This window comes from Protomyctophum parallelum (genome assembly GCF_964188405.1).
Source record: "Protomyctophum parallelum genome assembly, chromosome: 13".
NCBI classification, from domain to species: domain Eukaryota; kingdom Metazoa; phylum Chordata; class Actinopteri; order Myctophiformes; family Myctophidae; genus Protomyctophum; species Protomyctophum parallelum.
This window is the reverse complement of record NC_139708.1, coordinates 28918091-28937332: the sequence shown is the minus strand read 5'-3', so window position 1 is coordinate 28937332 and position 19242 is coordinate 28918091. Positions and strand designations below refer to the sequence as shown.

General features: G+C 43.4%; 1 protein-coding gene across 3 annotated transcripts in view; it reads left to right on the top strand.

Annotated features, from left to right (window-relative positions):
• The window catches only part of clec16a (C-type lectin domain containing 16A), a 47736-nt gene extending 28727 nt beyond the window's left edge, over positions 1 to 19009 (top strand). Inside the window, exons 16-24 of one of the 3 annotated variants that reach the window (XM_083780732.1) lie at positions 199 to 249; positions 879 to 1007; positions 1970 to 2090; positions 4960 to 5111; positions 6582 to 6786; positions 7244 to 7414; positions 10967 to 11098; positions 15184 to 15353; positions 15732 to 19009. In XM_083780732.1, coding sequence (XP_083636858.1) covers positions 199 to 249; positions 879 to 1007; positions 1970 to 2090; positions 4960 to 5111; positions 6582 to 6786; positions 7244 to 7414; positions 10967 to 11098; positions 15184 to 15353; positions 15732 to 16097 — 1497 coding nt within the window. In that variant the 3' untranslated portion in view covers positions 16098 to 19009. Of the gene's footprint in view, positions 1 to 198; positions 250 to 878; positions 1008 to 1969; positions 2091 to 4959; positions 5112 to 6581; positions 6787 to 7243; positions 7415 to 10966; positions 11099 to 15069; positions 15354 to 15731 lie in introns of all 3 variants that reach the window. The other 2 variants (XM_083780731.1, XM_083780730.1) reach the window with 2 other exon arrangements.
• The last annotated feature ends 233 nt before the right edge of the window (positions 19010 to 19242 follow it).

Genomic DNA, 19242 nt, shown 5'->3' with positions numbered 1-19242 from the left:
GCCATTGTTTGATACTGTAAAAACAAACCCTACTTTAACCTGGTGGTTGGCTCTTATTATGACTATAATGTATTCATAAATCAGTATTGAGTGATTTGTTCAACACAAGCTACTTGTTCAACACACCTTGAATCAATTTGGTTGTCCTCTATAATGATCTGTATTTGGTTGCTAACATGTTCATGCCATTCATCACAGGGGGAAGAGATATTTCTGGACATGTTTGAAGATGAATACAGGAGCATGACGGTGAGTCAGTCACCGAAATCAGCTTGAAATCATAATTTCATCTGTCCTGTTCCTTTTCGAGCTTTTAATGCATGTGCTGTGCTTTGCTTGTGGGGTTACTGCTTTTGTGTGTGCGTACCAGTGCTTATCTGTGCTACAGTATATTTAACATCCTATGTTGTATACAAATATATCTGTTGAAGAAAAAGGAAATGTCCGCACAGGATAGCTTGTTGTCCCGTCTTTTCGTTATTTTAACCTACTGTTAACATTTTAACCAATGGTTAAAATAAGCGACTGACGCTCCAATGGTTAAAATAATAAAGAAAAGATTGCAACTTGTGCAACTCGGCCATTTCCTTTTTCTTCAATTTTTTTGGGTCGAGCACCATGTTTAAAGAAACTGGGGATGTGTTGTGCATATCCTACTCCTTTTTTCATAACATACGGTATATATCTGTGCATGGAATGTGTGTGTCTGTTGATGTGCGTTTGTTTTCATGTGCAGTTGTGCTTCATGCACGTGCTTGTGTGTGGAATCGTATTTGTGATTTGTATTTGTGTGTCTCGCGAGCCAGACTGTTGACTTGCCTTCCACAAATTTCAAATGCTTTCAAAATAATTAAAGATATTTGTGTGTGTGCACGCAGAGTAAGCCTCTAAACGTGGAGTACCTGATGATGGATGCGTCCATCCTGCTGCCTCCCACCGGCACGCCCCTGACTGGCATCGACTTTGTCAAGAGACTGCCCTGTGGAGACGTGGAGAAGACGCGCAGGGTGGGCACACACACACACTCTCTCTCTCTCACAGTTGAAACTTGTGTCCACTTTATTCAGGATTATGTTTTACCCATTTCAGATAGGACATTACGGGGGAGGGGGGTTGTGATGAATACTATGAGGCTGAAAGGTTTTGCTATAATGGGGTCAAACAAAGGTCACCCATTAATCTGTAATATGGGTGATAAAATGTCATAAGACTTCTATTCATGCATTGTATTCATTCATAAAACATCACGAACTTCTATTCAAATATGGCATTTCTTGTGTAGTAAAGGATCATAAAATACTGTGATGGCTTAGTCAAATTTATCAGAGACGAATGTTCATCTAATCAGGACCACATTGGAAATAAGTGTTTTATTGCGCTTTCTATTGTACATTCTGGGTTGACGTTATATTGTGTTGTATTTCCCATTCAAGATCCATTTTAAGCGGGAACCCCTTTTGGTGTTAGCATTATGCTATGATTTAGCTATTGAAAAATAGCAGATCTACAAGCTCATAGCGCGCCACCGAGTGGCGCGCTACGAGCTTGTAGGTCTGCTATTTTTGAAAAATCGAAGAACGACTGACATAGAAACATAGCTTTTTCAGAAAACTGTCAGGATGTAGAAGACATTTTTAGAATCTGATCTCAGGTCAAAATGGGTTAAAGCATTATGTTATACTTTAGCTATTGAAAAATAGCAGATCTACAAGCTCCTAGCGTGGCTCTATATACTCTTTCAGAGCGACCGTTTTTAACTCACATCTTTGCTTCTGGGGAGTCCCTGGAACAACATATTTTCAGATGGGGGTCGGTGGCCAATTACTTATAGTTTTTGGGGTAGAAACATCTTTCTGAAAACTGTCATGATTTAGAAGACATTTTGTAGAATCTGGCCTCAGTCCTGACTCCTAAATGGGATCTAATGTACATAATCTGACATAATGTCGTCTCCTCTGTCTCCCTGCAGGCCATCCGTGTGTTCTTCATGCTGCGGTCTCTGTCGCTCCAGCTCCAGGGAGAACCAGAGACCCAGCTCCCCCTGACCAGACCCGAGGACCTCATTAAGACGGACGATGTCCTCGACCTCAGTAAGACTAACTAACACACACACACACAGGGTGGGGGTGAGCGATAGGGTGAATAGCGCCGAGACGATACATGTCTCTCTGCACCATATGCCTTTTCAGAGATCTCCGTGCGTCACGCGCATGCTTGTGCGCATATGAGACACACATCCTTTGCCAACAGCAACAATAACACCATCTTTGTACCCTGTATATCGGGAACATGACAAGAGGCCAAGGACTGATACGATAAGTTATAGTATTCAGTAACTAGTTTATGTGCATTCTTCTTTATGACACCATAGTGTTGTGAATCAACATGATTCAAGAAATCTTTAGATTTCGGTCTAAATTGTCTGTTACTCATTTTGTATTTTTGTTTTTGTTACCTTGTAGATGGTTCATGGTTGTACTGTAACTTAAAAAATAACCATAAAAATCCAAATGAAAATGACCACAAAAATCGACTTGAAAAAGAATCGTGGGGCCATGTTTTGCATAATAACAGTCTTTTCATTATGTCTGCCCACGATCATACAGTACGTTTGTTTACCCCAGTCACTGATACTAAAATCTGATTTATTTTATTTTTTTATTTTTCTATGAATCTGTGACTTGACACCCATATACTGTTATAAAACGAAAAGAAAAAGATTTTGAAAAGAAAAATGGTGATTTTATATTTTTTCCATATCGCCCACCCCTGCTGTGCACACAAGAGACAAGCTCACAGCGCATGGTGTTTGCTGCATGACATCATCGTACGAGGAATTATATTGGTTAACTGAAGTGAATGTATTGTTGTGGTGGTATGTGGTGATTTACATCATGTGGCTCCAGCCAGTGTTAGCTCGTTCAGGCTTGCGTCACTTTCTCTGCTTCAGTTGGCTTTTTGCTGTTCTCTCGCTGTGTCTTCCTGTCCAAGATCCAATAAAAAATAACCTGCCTGTAAAATTATCTTCCAAATCAGGGGTGTGCAACTTTGACAATGGAGAGGGCCACTATATTTCCACACTCACCCCAGAGGGCCACATTGCATAATACTGTCGTAGCAAAAATAGCCGATCTACAAGCTCAAAACACGTCGCACACTGCGACGCATTTTGAACTTGTAGATTGGCTATTTTCACTATTTGAATTGAAATCCTGAATTATCTTTTGCTATTTTTGAATTGAAATCCTGAAAATCAACATTTTTATTTTGTTTCAAATACATTTAGTTATACTTTATATATAGTAGTGTATATATATATATATATATATATATATATAGACTTTATGAACTTAAATGCAAATACATTGGACATAAAAAAAGTCATTCAGCTACTAATATTGACTGAAGTAATTAAAGCGGGTCATGTTTGGAACAGCTGAAATCAATAATATATCAGTATTCTGATATTAACCTGTGGGCCGCATGAAGTGTAGGTGGGGGGCCTCATGTGGCCCCCGGGCCGCCAGTTGCTCCAAATATGTTCCAAATAATAGGAGGGTGACTCACTCTCTTCTTATTTTTAGGATTCATCTGTCATTGAAGCATGTTCTTAAGATCTACAGTATATTATTTGAATAATGTTTAGCTCGGTGAGGAGCCACAAGGAATGTGTAGCGGCCCTCGCTTATAAGACCAAAGCAAAATAAGCAAAGAAAATAACAAACTTCAAAGTAAAGAAAGTAAAAAAACTACTTCTCTCAGAAAGAGGGAAGCAAGCTACAGTACAGTACAAGATAATGCTCCTCATAATAATCGCTTCATTGTTCTGGGCGTTCTTCCAGTTTGTAATTCTGGTGAATTTCATTACAACACGGTGTTGTAATGAAATTCATGGTGTGTTGTCTCTTCCAGATAACAGTGATCTGATAGCCTGCATGGTGTGTTGTCAACACCCCCCCCCCCCCCCCTCTCTGTCTGGTTTGTAATTCTGGTGAATTTCATTGCAAACTTCCACTCAGCTTTCTGGTGAATTTCATCACAAACTTCCACTGAGCTTTCTGTGGAATTTGTCACTCTCATCTGTGTTATATTTTGCTCTTATCAGTTTGTCTGTCTGTCTGTCTATCTCTCTCTCACACACGCACACACACACAGACACACGAAAAACATGAAAAAAAAGAGGTAATGAGGAGAGAGCGTAAGGGAAGGACATGAAGCAAATGATCCAGCCGGCCGGGAATTCAACCAGGGACTTGCTGATCAGGGCATGTCAAGGGCCCCCAAATGGATATGTAATTATGTATTTGGTTGATGACCCCCATCAGAAAATATGTTCTGCCACTGATCCCCATACAAACTTTGTACTGTTAACATTACTATTCCAACGTATTGCTAGTAGATCGGCTATTTTGAAATAGCAAATGTATTATTTACCACGTTATATTAACACATTCATTTTGACGGAGCCCCTCTGGAACATAATCAAGGAGCCCACGTTGAGAACCAGTGCTTTACCCAGTTTATGTACTGGCCATTGGCCAACTAGACTCTGCAGCGTTTGCCACTGAACACTACATTATTTTTTGTTTCCTAGATTTAGCTTTTAGTCATTATTAAACAGAAAACCTTCCCCAAATAATCATGAATTAAAAACAAAATTCAATGATTCAGTAGTACATGTGGTGTCTCTTCCAGATAACAGTGATCTGATAGCCTGCATGGTGTGTTGTCTCTTCCAGATAACAGTGATCTGATAGCCTGCATGGTGTGTTGTCTCTTCCAGATAACAGTGATCTGATAGCCTGCATGGTGTGTTGTCTCTTCCAGATAACAGTGATCTGATAGCCTGCATGGTGTGTTGTCTCTTCCAGATAACAGTGATCTGATAGCCTGCATGGTGTGTTGTCTCTTCCAGATAACAGTGATCTGATAGCCTGCATGGTGTGTTGTCTCTTCCAGATAACAGTGATCTGATAGCCTGCATGGTGGTCAGTAAAGAGGGCGGTCAGGCCCAGAGGTTCCTGGCCGTGGACGTGTACCAGATGAGTCTGGTGGAGCCGGAGACCAAGCGGCTCGGCTGGGGCGTGGTCAAGTTCGCTGGCCTGCTGCAGGTGAGCGACGGAATGTCCGGAAACTATTCACATTTCTGATGAGAGAAATTAACGGTCATACATTTTTTTTCTTCACACATTTCCTTCCAAGAAGCAACGAGTCACAGATTGTCATCTCTCTCTCTCTCACTTCCTCGCTCCTCTATCCTTCTCTATCTCCCTCCCTTCTCTCTTATTGGCATTTCACCATGCCACTATAGAGAGTCACTTTTAAGCCTCGGACAAAGCCAACTCGGCTCCTGCCAAATCATGACAAATAAACACAATTGTTTGGGCCGAACAAATAATTAGAAATAAGAAAAACTCTTACAAAAAAGTGTTGTACCCTGCCCTTTTTTCTTCTTTTTTTCTTCTTTCTAATTTGTATTGTCATGATTTGTCAGGAGCCGAGTTGGTTTTGTCGGAGGCTTACAGGTCTTTAATTAAATACTTTTCCAATACTTTTACTCCTACTCCACTACATCTCAGAGGCAAATATTGTACTTTTACTCCACTACCAAACTACAAAACATACATTAACCACATCAGCCCTAAATATGTTTCTGCCATTTGAGAATAGCCAATCTACAAGCTCACAATGTGTTGCGATGCGTCACATTGTGAGCTTGTAGATCTGATATTTTCAAAATATTTGTATACATTTGGGAAATGGGACATTTTGCATAATGAGTATTCTACTTTTGGTACTTCAGTTCATTTTGATGCCAATACTTTTGTACTTTTTTGCCAATATACTTTTGTACTTTTTAATTTAGAACTCAGGACTTTTAACTTGTAACGAAGTATGTCTACATTGCAGTATTGATGCTTTTACTTAAAGGGACACTTCACCCTTTTTGCAAAAAAATATATTTTAATGACGTTTAGAAGCTTTAGATCACTTTCCTGGGGTATTTATGTGTGTAATATGTGGTTTTAGTTATTTTAGATTTTAGCAGTGAGCCTGTTGTCTCTGATGTCATGGACACTGGTCTCACTACCTTCCTGGACTACAATTCCCATAATTCTTTGGTGCACTGCTCCTCCTTGCGGATAGGGGAAGAGCTGTCTTACTGAGACAACATGTAGTCCAGGAAGGAAGTGAGCCCAGTGTCCATGACATCAGAGACAACAGGCTCACTGCTACAATCTAAAATATCTAAAACCACATATTACATACATGAAGCCCCCCAGGAAAGTGTTCTAAAGCTTCTAAACGTCATTAACATATATTTTTTTGCAAAAAGGGTGAAGTGTCCCTTTAACCCCTTTTGGTGTTTTAACTAAGCATTATATTATACTTGCTCTATTGAAAAATAGCAGATCTACAAGGTCATAGCGCCCCACCGAGTGGCGCGCTACAAGCTTGTAGGTCTGCTATTTTTTTTAAATCGTATGAATATATAATCTTTCAGATTACTTTTTTTTTTTTTTTTTCGACGTCCGGTCTAAATAATACATTTTGTACTTTTCCCACCTCTGTCCAAACAGGACATGCAGGTGTCGGGCGTGGAGGACGACAGCCGGGCCTTAAACATCGTCATCCACAAGCCCAGCTCCAACCCCCACGCCAGGCCGCTGCCCATCCTGCAGGCCAACTTCATCTTCGCCGACCACATCCGCTGCATTATCGCCAAGCAGAGGCTGGCCAAGGGCCGCATCCAGGCCCGACGCATGAAGATGCAGCGCATCGCAGGTGGGACAAGAGGGACATTATTCAGCTTGTAGAATGGCCGAAATGTATTTATAGGGCTGAAGTGGTTAGCGTATATTTTGTAGTCATAATCGAAATCTACAAAGTAACTAAAGTTTTCAAATAATTGTAGTGGAGTACAAGTACATGTACTGGAAATTTGGCATACTCAAGTAAAGTACAAATACCTCAAAATTGTACTTAAGTACAGTACTTAAGTCAATGTACTTAGTTACTTTCCACCACTGACAATTGGCATCCTAGCCAATAGCATGTCAGTGCCAAGTTTCCAGAGTATTGCTTTCTCCGGCAGGAAATGGACACATTGTGCAGTGATAATGGCCACACTGCGGTACGCAAATCTCTGGCCTTAAGGATGTCTGTGACTGTCATTTGAGCTGATATAGGCCTTTTATACAGTCACGCACATTACTCATTGTACATATTTGGGTCTCCTCAGCTCTGTTGGACTTGCCAGTGCAGCCCAGCGGGACGGAAGTGTTAGGTTTCGGTCAGACGGGTAACGCTAGCCCCAGTGGCCTGCCCTTCCGCTTCTACGAGCAATCACGACGAGCGCCCAACGACCCCACAGCGAGTAGACCGGTGTTTGCCTCTGTGGATAAAGTACCAGGTAACTGACAGCGGAACGGATTAGGAGGAAACAAAACTAGGATTTCCCCCCAGGCCCACACAAAGTACAATAAACATGCATTTGCTTGCACTCACACGCATGAGTGCACACAAAGTTAGCAAGAATTTCATAATGAAAGTTATTTTTACTTGCTTCTCCTTTCCCTTATTGTTTTTATTAAGTTTTTTTTCTTTAGAATTGATGCCTGCACACACACGTGCACACACACACACACACACACACACACAAACACACACACACACACACACACACACACACACACACAAACAGAAGCACTGGGTGGGCAATGGTTTAGGTCTGATTACAGGGTTTGAGTAGCTGGAAGAGCCTGTTTCAGCCTTTGTTCTGATACTATGTAAATATATACTGTACTGTACTGTAGGACATAAGCCACATAAGTCTTTTTCACATGCACATTTGTACACACAAATATAATTTACACCCGCACGCACGTACATTGCGCGCACACACGCACGTAACACACACACACACACACACACACATCTTTATCCTCCTCTCAGATACACACACACACACACACACACATCTTTATCCTCCTCTCAGATACACACACACACACACACATCTTTATCCTCCTCTCAGATACACACACACACACACACACACACACACATCTTTATCCTCCTCTCAGATACACACACACACACACACACACATCTTTATCCTCCTCTCAGATACACACACACACACACACACACACACACACACACACACACACACACACACACACACACACACATCTTTATCCTCCTCTCAGATACACACACACACACACACACACACACACACACACACACACACACACACACACACATCTTTATCCTCCTCTCAGATACACACACACACACACACACACACACACACACACACACACACACACACACACATCTTTATCCTCCTCTCAGATAGACACACACACACACACACACACACACACACATCTTTATCCTCCTCTCAGATACACACACACACACACACACACACACATCTTTATCCTCCTCTCAGATACACACACACACACACACACACACACACACACACACACACATCTTTATCCTCCTCTCAGATACACACACACACACACACACACACACACACACACACATCTTTATCCTCCTCTCAGATAGACAGACACACACACACACACACACACACACACACACACACACACACATCTTTATCCTCCTCTCAGATACACACACACACACACACACACACATCTTTATCCTCCTCTCAGATACACACACACACACACACACACACACACACACACACATCTTTATCCTCCTCTCAGATAGACACACACACACACACACACACACACATCTTTATCCTCCTCTCAGATAGACACACACACACACACACACACACACACACACACACACACACACATCTTTATCCTCCTCTCAGATACACACACACACACACACACACACACACACACACACACACACATCTTTATCCTCCTCTCAGATACACACACACACACACACACACACACACATCTTTATCCTCCTCTCAGATAGACACACACACACACACATCTTTATCCTCCTCTCAGATAGACACACACACACACACACACACACACACACACACACACACACATCTTTATCCTCCTCTCAGATACACACACACACACACACACACACACACATCTTTATCCTCCTCTCAGATAGACACACACACACACACACACACACACACACACACACACACACACACATCTTTATCCTCCTCTCAGATAGACACACACACACACACACACACACACACACACACACACACACACACACACACACATCTTTATCCTCCTCTCAGATAGACACACACACACACACACACACACATCTTTATCCTCCTCTCAGATACACACACACACACACACACACACACACACACACATCTTTATCCTCCTCTCAGATACACACACACACACACACACACACACACATCTTTATCCTCCTCTCAGATACACACATACACACATCTTTATCCTCCTCTCAGATACACACACACACACACACACACACACACACACACACACACACACACACACACACACACACACATCTTTATCCTCCTCTCAGATACACACACACACACACACACACACACACACACATCTTTATCCTCCTCTCAGATACACACACACACACACACACACACACACATCTTTATCCTCCTCTCAGATACACACATACACACATCTTTATCCTCCTCTCAGATACACACACACACACACACACACACACACACACACACACACACACACACACACACACACACACACACACACACACACACACACACACACACACACACACATCTTTATCCTCCTCTCAGATACACACACACACACACACACACACACACACACACACACACATCTTTATCCTCCTCTCAGATACACACACACACACACACACACATCTTTATCCTCCTCTCAGATACACACACACACACACACACACATCTTTATCCTCCTCTCAGATACACACACACACACACACACACACACACACACACACACACACACACACACATCTTTATCCTCCTCTCAGATACACACACACACACACACACACATCTTTATCCTCCTCTCAGATACACACACACACACATCTTTATCCTCCTCTCAGATACACACACACACACACACACACACACACATCTTTATCCTCCTCTCAGATACACACACACACACACACACACACACACACACACACACACACACACACATCTTTATCCTCCTCTCAGATACACACACACACACACACACACACACACACACACACACACACATCTTTATCCTCCTCTCAGATACACACACACACACACACACACACACACATCTTTATCCTCCTCTCAGATACACACACACACACACACACATCTTTATCCTCCTCTCAGATACACACACACACACAGGTGTTCAGTTCACTCAGAGCTACATTGACATTTACTCTTGAGGTTTTTGTGACGTACAGTATGCAGACTTGTGAGTTGCCAGGTGCATGCATTGCATGTGTAGCAGCATGCATGTCACCCAGACACTGAACTTCATACGCAAGGGTTTTATTGTCTCCAAGTTTTGCACCCATCCCCATGTGCAAACATCACACAAATCACACGGTACACATGTGTTCAAGACGCATCTGTCCGATTTTTCATATTCCATCCGTATTGCATAAGATTGGCTTCCTAAGTTTGCAGGAGTGGCCCATTTTGAACGAAATGCCTCAAATCATGAAGCATGCGATTGCCGTGAAACTTTCACCAACATTCCCACTAGGCCAAGGAAGAAATGCCACTGTATGTTTTACTCATGGTGGTGCTAACAGGCCGATTCGCACTTAAACTATAACTGGATTGATCAGCGTGAAACGTTGCAAACGCACAACAGCGACCGTACTCGTGTGTGTGTGTTTGTGTGTGTGTGTGTGTGTGTGTGTGTGTGTGTGTGTGTGTGTGTGTGCGTGTGTGTGTGTGTGCACGTCTCCCCACCAGGCTTCGCCGTGGCCCACTGTGTGGCCCAGCACAGTCCGTCCCCCCTCTCCTCCCCCTCACCCCCCTCCAGTGGAAGCACGGGCCGCTGTGACTCTGTCACCACCAGCACAATATCTGCACAGAGCCCCACAGGTAAACACACACACACACACACACACACATGCATAATCCACATTCAGGTCCGAACACCTTGTTTGTCACTTTTCAGGAAATTGAAGAAATATTTGTAAACTTTTCATACTAGCTAGATTAATTTGTTCTAGAATGACTTGGTTCTTAAAATATATTTTTTATTCCACGATTTTGTAACCCATTTTTCACCCCTGTGTCAATAATCTAATGTGATCCTGGGCTCTACACACCCTCCGCCAACCTAGTCCCCATATATGGGGAACAAGGGGAGAGCAACGGACTTGAACTCATGCTTCCTTCATGCCTGAGTGTCCAAGTTGCTCCTTTACACCTGACAGGGGGGAGTTTCCCTGGTTGGACGTAGCGTGTGGAAGGAACACGTTATTTCAACCAGTTCCTTTCCCCTCCATCAGGCGCCCCGGCTGGCCAGGGGGAGGCAGTTTAGTGACCAGGATTACTGCATGTTTTTTGAGAGGGTACCTACTACCTACACTAGGGGACACGGGGAGAACGACTAGAATGACTTGGTTCTGATGTGAAATGCAAACTGTCTACCTAAGTGTAGTGGACCACTAACGACGCACCTGAAAGTGCTATGTTGAACTCTGTCCAGAGTTGCATTAACCCATTCTGACCTGAGATCAGATTCACACGAGGTTTCCGCCGGACACACACTGGTCTGATGAACCCATTCTGACCTGAGATCAGATTCTAGAAATGTCAGTCGCTCTTCGATTTTTCAAAAATAGCAGACCTACAAGCTCGTATCGCGCCACTCGGTGGCGCGATATGAGCTTGTAGATCTGCTATTTTTAAATAGCTAAAGCATAACATGATGCTGACACCAAAATGGGTGCCCGTTCAGAATGGGTTAAAGTTAACTTATCCTGTTGATTTGATAGTTCAGGTGAATGATACATTTTTCAGGAAATTAAGAAAACCTTATATTTTTTAAAACAAAGCAATACAGCCTCATGAAAGTTGGTGTTGTAACTTTATATATTGTCAATTACTTCCATGAGAGGGGGAGAGGTGGTGGAGTTAGTTGCTTTAGCAGACATTTTGAGGGCCCAATGTGAGTTAAGAGGTTTTGTCCAATGCGTTTTATACTACTTTCCATTGGGTCAATATTTTTTAAACAACACACAGACGTAAAACCTCAACATTTTGGATATGAGGGTTCCTCCCGACGGCAACGATATGCATCAAATGTATGGCTTCTATAAAGTTTCACTTTAGTTTTGAAGGGGTTGACTTTTAAAAGAAATGAAAGGCTCTAAAACCGTAGCTGATAAAGAGGAAAAACCTTTTCCAGAAGTATACAGTAAACTATTGTTAAACATTACTTGGAAGCTCTTCACCTTGTAGGCTCTACCTTAACACATTTCTACTACCCTACACATTGATTCTACAAATGCCTTCTAAATCAGTAGTTCTCACACTTTTAAGATTACGACAAAGTATATGTCGACAAAGTGTATAGGTTGCATAGTATACTTGTTGAACCAGTCGGCACAATAAACCCACGACCTTTCTGACATGAAGATAATTAATTACATTGGCAACTGCTAAAGTTCCTGTTAACCACTATGAGCAAAAGGTGCACAGCACACCGGTCCTTGTGAGGTGCCAGCCTTTTTTTGAGTGGCGCAACCACTCCTACAACCAGCAATGTCCGTGTACACCTATGTATGTATGTGGTCATGAGCACCAGTATGTACCAGTAGGGGCGCCAGAAACGGAGAGGGAGAGACAGTGCTGCACTGTTGAGAGAGAGAGAGAGAGAGAGAGAAGGAGGAGGGGGGGGGGGGGGAGTTGCACCACTCTGTTCACACGGGTGTGATTTTTTTGTGTGTTCAACAACTGAGAAGATCACACACACACACACACACACACTGCTTGATGACTGTTGGGTGTTGACTGCAAACAATTACTGGCATAATCGACGATCGTGTCCGGATTTTGAAACCAAACCTCCTCCTACAGTACATCCACAATATAAATGTTCTTGTTTATGTCTGATATCAAATTACTTGCCAAGTTCCCATTGTAAAAAAAGTATTTTATGTTTTTCAAACTGCACCCTACCTTTCTTACCTGTGTAAGTATACCGGTACTGCAAACAAAATATTTTCATGTAGAGCTTGTGTTTTTTGTTCCTTCTGTAGTTCTGTCTTTAGTGTACTAATACTGCTACTACCGCTTGCTACTGATGCTGCAACTACTACTAGTACTGCTACAACTAGTACTACTACAACATTACTACTACAACTACTGCTGCAGCTGTTACTATTAAGCATGCATGCACACAGTCTATGTCCACTTAGCACATCTCTTTTTGCCAGGGGCATTTGCACATTCCACAGGTTAAAGCAGGGGTCTTCAGCAGGGGTTCCAGGGATTGGTAGGAATGTTTTACTTAAATTCTTATTCCTATTCTGAGGAACATTAGCCAGAAATTGCTGATGTACAAGGTCATCAGACGTGTTGTGAACTTATTTCTGGCAAAGAGGTCTGGTGTAGAGGGGAAAAATAGTAAACTTGGGTCTGCTAAGTAATGTGAGGTAAATGTCTGAAAATACACATTTCAATTCAACATATTCATAGAAAAGATTATGTACACAAATAAGCAAACAAAAAACTCTGATAACAAGTCTAAGAAGCTATCTATGAACTCTATGAAAAGGTTTAATTTTATAAAATATGTAGTGGGGGTCCCTGCTTCATCTTCCTCTCGGCTAAGGGTTCCATGGTCTGAAAAACATTTTTGTTCCCTGGGGTAGGAATTCGTTGACTCGTAATCTTTTTTTTTTTTCTTTTTAGTTCAGCACTGCAATAGATGGTTGAAGTTTGTCTCTCCACCTCATTAAAAAAGTGCCAATGCTGCAAGAACAGATTCTTGCAGATTCTAAATGAACATAACCTTTAATGGGCTGATTATAATTTTTTGAGTGCTCAAAATAAAAGGCTTTGTGTGTAGGTCTGTCTGTCTGTCTGGAGCACCAGAATGCTTTGTAGCATGACCGAGATGCAGATCATTGGGGTCATTCACAGTGAGCAGTCAGCTAAATTGTGGCGGCATTGGGGTCAAATACACACACTGCACCGCTCAGTTCACACATTGGTGTGATTTTATTTAGTTGCACAGCATGTTTGACACTTTATTAAAATGTAAACACCAACATACCCATAGATCTAAATGGAAACTAACATGTTGTGTGGCTTATTAGCTATAATTCCACACTGGTTAAAAATAGATCCAAAATACTGAAGAGAAAATGAACTCTTTATTTGCTGCCAACCATCTCACAACATCTGTCCTCTCCTCTGCTTCTCTCTCTGTGTCCTTCACTCACCTGCTCACTCCTCTCCTCTGCTTCTCTCTCTGTGTCCTTCACTCACCTGCTCACTCCTCTCCTCTGCTTCTCTGTCTGTGTCCTTCACTCACCTGCTCACTCCTCTCCTCTGCTTCTCTCTCTGTGTCCTTCACTCACCTGCTCACTCCTCTCCTCTGCTTCTCTCTCTGTGTCCTTCACTCACCTGCTCACTCCTCTCCTCTGCTTCTCTCTCTGTGTCCTTCACTCACCTGCTCACTCCTCTCCTCTGCTTCTCTCTCTGTGTCCTTCACTCACCTGCTCACTCCTCTCCTCTGCTTCTCTCTCTGTGTCCTTCACTCACCTGCTCACTCCTCTCCTCTGATTCTCTCTCTGTGTCCTTCACTCACCTGCTCACTCCTCTCCTCTGCTTCTCTCTGTGTCCTTCACTCACCTGCTCACTCCTCTCCTCTGCTTCTCTCTCTGTGTCCTTCACTCACCTGCTCACTCCTCTCCTCTGCTTCTCTCTCTGTGTCCTTCACTCACCTGCTCACTCCTCTCCTCTGCTTCTCTCTCTGTGTCCTTCACTCACCTGCTCACTCCTCTCCTCTGCTTCTCTCTGTGTCCTTCACTCACCTGCTCACTCCTCTCCTACAGACGATACCACGTTTCTGGAGCACACCCCTCCCTCTTCTTCGGGTGGAGAAGGGGAGGGAGGAGGTGGTGGTGGTGGTGGTGTAACGGTGGTCTCCTCTGCCCCCCCAGTCTCAGCTCCCACCCTGGCCCCCAGCCTCACGCCGGCCTCCCAGCCCACCATCTCCCTGCTCACCCAGGACGACGGCGACTCCCTGAGCGTGGAGTCGCTGACCCTGCTGCCGCCCGCCGACTCCCCGCACCTCCACGCCGCCCTCAACGCCACCGCCTCCACGCACTTCCTCCAGGTAGTCTAAAACTATGACGAAAAATGTTCGTCGACTACCGTTGAGACTACTACGCTGAGAAAAACAATGAAAAAATAATAAACCTAAATGACTAAACCTATGGCTAGCAAGGCACTTGTGGAGAAGGGATCCGGTAGAACTAAAAGACAAGTCATTTTATGCTTGGTTGCATGCTGAAAATAGCAGATCTGTCAAGCTTGAGCTTGTAGATCGGCTATTGTGTAAAATCAGCCAATACGACGCCATCAAGGCCCTCCCAAAATACATTGTAGTCGAAACTAGACTAACACTAAAACATTCCAGGTGACTAAAATGTGACTGAAACTAATAAATGAAAATTATTCCAAAAACTGTGACTAAAAACAACACTCCCTCCAGGGACCGCACGCCTCCATCGCCGAGGAGGAGGACGAGGAGGGAAGCAAGGCTGGCGATGACGAAGGGGTCCGAGAGGAGGAGGAGGAAGAGGAGTCGCAGTTGTTGGACGAGACGGAGACGCATGCGGCCGTCGGGGAGAGAACCGCGGCGGCCGAACCGGATTCGGCTACACCCACGGACGAGGCGGATGAGGGAGGCGTGGCCGTTTCCACGGAGCGGCGGGAGGAGGGGGAGGAGTCTGAAGGTGATGATGATGATGATGCGCCCCCAGCGGAGGCATTAGATACAGACACGCCCACAGCCGATGATGGCGAGGGATCAAGTGAGACACGCACACACTCGCCAGAGTCACCTGAACTGGATTAAGCAACCTACACAAAGTCTGTGCGTGCGCGCGCACATACAGAGGACAGTACTAGTTGGCATACTGCAGTATATTTTCATGTGTTGAGCTGCGGGGAGTTTGTTTTCGGGGTGGGGAGAACTGTCTCAATTGCGTTGAGGATTGTGCCGATGAAGGACTACTTTATTTGCTCACAGGAGTGACTGAAAGGACACCCATATGCATAGGCTCATGAGAAGCTCAAAGCACAGTGGAGTTTCTGTTGTGTGAGTGTGTGTGTTACATACGTGTGTGTGCGCGTGTGTGCAGGTTAACATAAGAGTATGCATATGCAAGTGTACAGGTGTTCGTTCGCTCGACCAGCAATGACATTTTATTCATCCTGTTTCAACAGACGTTTTTTCAATTAATGTCTCTCATACATACATACATACACACACACACACACACACCTTGCTGCAGGCCATTGTTAGAGTTCATTTGCAAAGAGCACTCAGATCAATGTTTAATAGTGATTGTCTGTACCATATGACATTATGCTGTACGTGCGTCGTGCGAACACGTACGTGAGTGCGTGCACACACACACACACCACACACACCTGTTGGTGGTTTTAACTGCCATTAAACGGCCACCACAGCAGTCTTATTGTGTGATTAGGTCGTATGACCTGCACCATAACAATGCAGTAATTTCACACTCTTAAGCTACCAGCAGGGATCCATCAATTAATGACTGTACTAATTAGTTTCCTTCACTGCTGCGTCGATCACTAAGGCCTCATTTATTACTTGCGTGCTAGACACGGACAGTATCGTGCGTAAAAAATCATAAGCGCTACGAGCCGCGTGCCACAGTGCAACGCTCTGTGAGCTTGTAGATCCACTATTGTCGGCGTACGCCACTATGCACAACAACGTCTGAATTGGGTATAATCCTTCTGCAGTTCTCAAACTGCGCTCTGTTGGCCGCCTGTGGCGTGAACATGGAGTTCTTGTTGGTGGCAGGTTCACGTTGACATGTCGGGACGCTTCCCAGGTCATACTGCTGGGTTCCAATGTGCATGTTTCTGCAGAGGTGGCCTGGCACTTGGCGGTGGACACATTCGGGCATTGGTGTACTGCTTAGGCCAGTGGTTCCCACAAAAGAGACATTTTAATAGCCGATCTACAAGCTTGTAGGTCGGCTTCTACATTTGTTTTGCAATTTATGGAATTTCTTAGATTTGTCTTCATGAAATTACTAAAATAATCGTTGAATTTTGTTTACAGTTCATGAACAATTCTGCTTTTGTGGGAGTGTTTTTGAAGTAAGAATTAAAAACCAAATGTAGGGGGGGAAAAAAGGGACCCATAAAAATGTGTCTGTGACCAACAAATGGGTCCCGGCCCAGTGTTTGGGAACCCCAGTGGCTTGTTAGGGTATAAGATGAATACCACCTGAGCTACTGTACACAGGATGCCTTTTGAAAGCTTGTCCCGAGTTTGGCCAATCATCATGCCCTCCCTCCCTGTGCATAGAACATACTGTACAGACCACATGTCGGCACTGTTCCACAACAGGCCCGAGGAGGAACAACACCACATCATAGGACAGCGTGGCAGAAAGCTGAACTGGTGAGAACAGCCCTTTCACACTGAAACCAGAAACCATTTGAAGGTGTCATTTTGCCATCAAGGTCTGCTATGCATCACAACACTGGATTGAATGTATCTACAAGACAAGTTGTCCCTACTGGCGTTGACAAAATGTCGGTTTGAAAATGTATTATGCGTGGTTTTCATAAAGACACTGTACAGGTAACCGAAAGGAGTTTCTTTTAGGCAGAGAGACCTGTTGGAAATGGCACATCACCTGTTTTTAGTGTTGTCTGACCACAACGAAAATACTAACCAAGTTATGACGGCAGAATTGTGATCCGAGCAGTTTTCTCATGACAGGGCCCCTCTCTGATCAACCTGAGGACCCCCTGAGGTTTTCTGTTTCAGTGGAGAAACCTAGCTGCTGTGGACGGTGTCTAAACGGGGAAACCCCCCCCTTCCTCCTCCTCGTCCTCCTCTTCCTACTAATCAGTTGAATAAAGCTTTACTACTGCAATAATCTAAAGAGCTAAAGAATGATGGGAGAGATGAATGTAACCTATCTGACAGCCTATCTCTCCGTACAGGATCAGTGTACTGCATAACTGCTTAATTCTTTCTTGGCTCGACGCCAGTTGGAAAATTGAAACTGTAACGAAGAAACGTCAGCGCAAACACGTTAATTGGTTGCATCTGCAGACTCTCCCTGTCCCCTCTTTATGGTTTATCCCATTTTGACCTCAGATCAGATTCTAAAAATGTCTTCTACATCCTGACAGTTTTCTGAAAAAGCTATGTTTCTATGTCAGTGGTTCTTCGATTTTTCTAAAATAGCAGACCTACAAGCTCGTAGCGCGCCACTCGGTGGCGCACTATGAGCTTGTAGATCTACTAAAGCATAACATAATGCTAACACCAAAAGGGGTTCCCTACCAAAATTGGTTAATCTTAACTCTTGTCTGGCACTCTCATTCCTCTTTTGGACCTCTCTCCAGCCCCCTGTTTGTATCTTCATCTCTCCAAAATCTTGTCTTCTCCTAATTAAATGATGCTTGATTATCACTCTTTTATTTTTTAACTATGTACAGTCATCGAGCAAGTTTAAAAAAAACGAGTGAATTCAAAGCAATACTCCTATTCTCTTTTTCTTCCACTGTACTTTCACTTTGTGTCTGTACATAGCTGCAGCAAGATGGGCCAATATTGACAACTACAGTACTAATAATTAGGAGTCAGTCTCTGATTGTAGTGTTTCTGTATGTAATTTGTTTGTATGCTCTGTAAATGCTACCTGCTTTTAAACCTTGTAATTATTGTTATATTAAATGGACAGAAACAGAGAAATAATTGTAAGAGATGCAATAAATTATTCTACTTAAAAGTGGTGAGGCTGTTTATTTGATGTTTTTGTGCAGTGTTCAGTTTTGTTCCGTTTCTCTCACCCTTGTTGACTCTCCCCTTCTCCTTTCCCCCTTCCTCACAACTACCACAACACTGAAGAAACTGTCTCAAACACACACTGTCTACATCTACGTATACATAGTATGCATTGCATACATATATTGTATACATACTGTACATACATGGA